Genomic DNA, 3,443 nt, shown 5'->3' on the forward strand with positions numbered 1-3,443 from the left:
ACACCAAGAAAACAAATCTACATTGGAAAGGAACTGGATTATGTTATAGAATGGTCATCACCATGTTGAATATTTAAGATGCTACAGTACTCGTAGCTGTGTATCACTGGTAAATTCTTACTGGTACTTTGTTTTTAAGACTTCTGTTAAGATAATCCAATTTCATTTATTTTTCTTTTCTTCCATTCCAGTTTATCTCCTATTTCTGGTTGCTTAATAACTTTGTTTTGAGCAGCTTACTTTTACAAAAGTATTACAACGAAGCTTTACATCACCTTTCTGAGCAGTTACCCTTTTCTCCATTTCCACAAGACACAATAGAATCTCCGTTTAGCATCTGCCTCAGATCTGGGAAAATGGTTTAATGTGCTCTTGTTGTTTTTGGCTGCAGACATCATTAGCTGAGGACTGCTTTTTCCTGCTAGAGGAAAGAGTTTCCCAAATGGATCAAGGTAGGAGGTTCATCCAAGATCAAAAGCGTGAGTTTGAAAACACAGTTTTGCATTGTCCAAAGGAGGACAAGATGTAGGAAGGCCCAAAGTGCAAGAGCTGATTAAATTTAAAAAAAGAAAATACTTATATGCTTCTTATGAAATTACTGTATGGAGACCAGATTTATTTAAAAAGGATCATTTATTAAACATTTTTTCTTTACAAAGTACAATCAATGTTTTGTATTCAGGTTTGCTTTTGGGGTTCAGCTGTATGTACACAAAAGTCTGTAACAGAAAACACGTCTCAATTTTACATTTGGGACATAATACTGGAGTTTTATTTTGGAGTCATATAGTTGATTGCTACCAACATAAGCAGTCAATAAAAACTTTCAACTCGTCTGCTGGTTTTAAAACCTCAAGATGAAGACACAGCATTTCTACAGAGTGTAACACTTACCAAGGTACTCAACTGCAATGTAGTAGTGATGTGTAACTCTTAATGGAGATGAGGAAAAAAGGACAGAATAAATTCTGAACACGAGTGGAACATTAAGTTCTTTCTGGCAGGTCACTGGACTACCCTTATGATCCTAAAAAAATCACTTTTGCAGTTATAAAATAAGAAGAATTGAGGAGATAGGTAAGTTTAATAATACCCTATTAGCAGCAGTTGATAGTAAATGCAACATAAGGTTTGTTTTGTCTGTAGTACAAGGACATGCCCTATCAGACACTACTGTACTGTTCTCTACTTGAACACAGGTGTCTGCATGTATTGTATGTCTTTGAGAAAACAAAACAAAAATAAAGAGACAAGAAGCCATTTATCGTCATGAGTGACTATTGCCATCAGCTAATATGAATGCATTGCTAAAATTAGTGAAGACAGGAAAATGCTGTAAGGTAAATATATACAGAGTTAAAATACATTTCTTATCCACTAGATAGTGATTTTGTGGCACTGTGGTTTTTCAGAGTATAACGTCTTTTGAGCAATGTAATCTTCAGTGCAAGCTAAAGCAAAAATACCTGCCCGCCATCATAAACATGACAAACACATCTGGAATGTTCAAAGCAAGTTCATCTTCCACTTCTCCACTCTTGAGGCACCTTTAAGACATGGCACTTACTGTAAACCATCTAAAAATCAAGAAAAGCAGACATGATATGCCTGAATTTTTCATATCAATTTAAAAAAAAAAAAAATCGCTGCCAGAGTCACTTGCATACGTAAACGATGCCTGTGTAAGGCTTGCCATCGTAGCATTTCTTTCCTGAGAACGGAGCTGGGATCATCTCTTTGAGTATCATAAGTGTGCATGCTCAGAGCTGTGATCACTGTCGTGGCTGTCATCATTCGCTAGTGAGTCCCCCGTGTGCTGGAGGCTAGCTGCACCAATTCCAGGAAGCTCAGAGGGAAGCAGTGTGCCCTTTTTCACATTTACCAGTTCTTTTTCCCGGGCGGCCGCCCCTTGCTGGCCCCCCTTTACCCGCTTCCATTTCATTCGTCTGTTCTGGAACCAAACTTTTACCTTAAAAAAAGAAAGACAAGACAGTTATTGTGACTTATCAAAATTATTTATTAGCATTCCAAAAACTAACTGTGCTTTACTTATGTAGTACCCAACAGCACATGAAGTTCTTCACAGAGCAAAAACAAGGATAACAGGTTCTCTCTAAAGAGCTGCAAACTGATGTTAGACAATGTAACACAAATGCATGCATGCGCAGATCTAGGGTTTTGAAAAGGACAGGGTGCAGATTTTGTTTCGTTAGTCCTGCAGTCATTATAGCTAAATGTACATTGCTTATTCAGGTTTGCAATATGAAATATAGCATTCTTGAGTGTCTTGACAGTGTATTTAATACTTCACTGTTACTCATTCTACCCCCCGAGTTAAAATTACCACACCTGAGTTAAGGCTTTTACCTAGAGCTAAAAACAGTCTGCAGGCCTGTGAAATAGAGGAGTGAGATTGCCAGGAATGACTAACAAACAGCAAAATTGCTTGATTAATGGAACACCAAGACCATTAAAGAGGACAGAGGGTCATTAATACCTGTGGAGTGTAGAGATCGAGAGGAATCAAGTAGTTTTTATAAGAAGCCATGCAGTCAATCAACAAGCCCTTAGCACTGCCTGAGTAGAAATGCTGCTGCCTCTCCCAGGCAGTTGGTTTTAAACTTTGGGTGGAATAGGAATCAAGGGGGCCAACAGCATCACTGCACCTCCAGACCAGTCCCATAATAAACAACAGGAGGAATGGGATGATGAAATACAAACGGCCTCACAGTAAGAAAGTAACACAGTTTCCTAAAATACACAGCACTGCTACAATGCCCTCCACTGGAGGATCTTAAAGCTCCTTAAAACATTAGTAATTCTTATATCAGTATTTTCCTCATTTCAGAGAGAAGGAAATTGAGCATATAAGTGGGATTAAATGACTGTGCCTTAATACTGATTTATACCCTTTATTTTCACAGGTTTTCAAGTATTTCTTTCAAAGTATTTTAGATACCTGGTAAGTATACAATGGAACAAGAGAGTTTTGCTCTAAAACAGGACTAGAGAAAAACAAGCGGGCTTTTTTTTTTTCCTTCCCCCAATTAGTTTCAACCCAACAAGCACTTCTAATATACCCTCTTCCCAGAATTCTGTCTTACTGGTATTACCAATAGCACTGGATGGGTTGTTTTTTTCCCAGAAAAGTATTTTAGTTGCAAATAAATAAATAAATAAGTTTGTGAACAGGCACTGAAATCATTCAACAAATTTGAGTCAAAATTCAATTAATAGTTTCAGCCAAAAGAAAACAAATCAAACTTAAACCTTTTTTAATTTTGAAATTTAGCTGTCTTTTTAAATTAAGCTGCAAAAATCCTGCCCAATATGAAAGACTGTGGTCCACCTAAATTTTTTATTTACTTGTTTTGTAACCAAAAAAAAAAAAAAAATACTTGCAAACCCCTGAAATAATTCTCTCCTGCTACAAATTATAAAAA

General features: G+C 36.8%; 1 protein-coding gene across 1 annotated transcript in view; it reads right to left on the reverse strand.

The window, feature by feature from the left end:
• Positions 1 to 614: 614 nt before the first annotated feature.
• Positions 615 to 3,443, reverse strand: part of MEOX2 (mesenchyme homeobox 2) — an 83,277-nt gene continuing 80,448 nt past the window's right edge. The window contains exon 3 of the mRNA XM_019508508.1: positions 615 to 1,969. Within this exon, the coding sequence (XP_019364053.1) occupies positions 1,745 to 1,969 (225 nt within the window). The 3' untranslated portion in view covers positions 615 to 1,744. The remainder of the gene's footprint in view (positions 1,970 to 3,443) is intronic.

The sequence above is a fragment of the Gavialis gangeticus genome, unplaced genomic scaffold, assembly GCF_001723915.1.
Source record: "Gavialis gangeticus isolate Ggan-Ray unplaced genomic scaffold, GavGan_comp1, whole genome shotgun sequence".
NCBI classification, from domain to species: domain Eukaryota; kingdom Metazoa; phylum Chordata; order Crocodylia; family Gavialidae; genus Gavialis; species Gavialis gangeticus.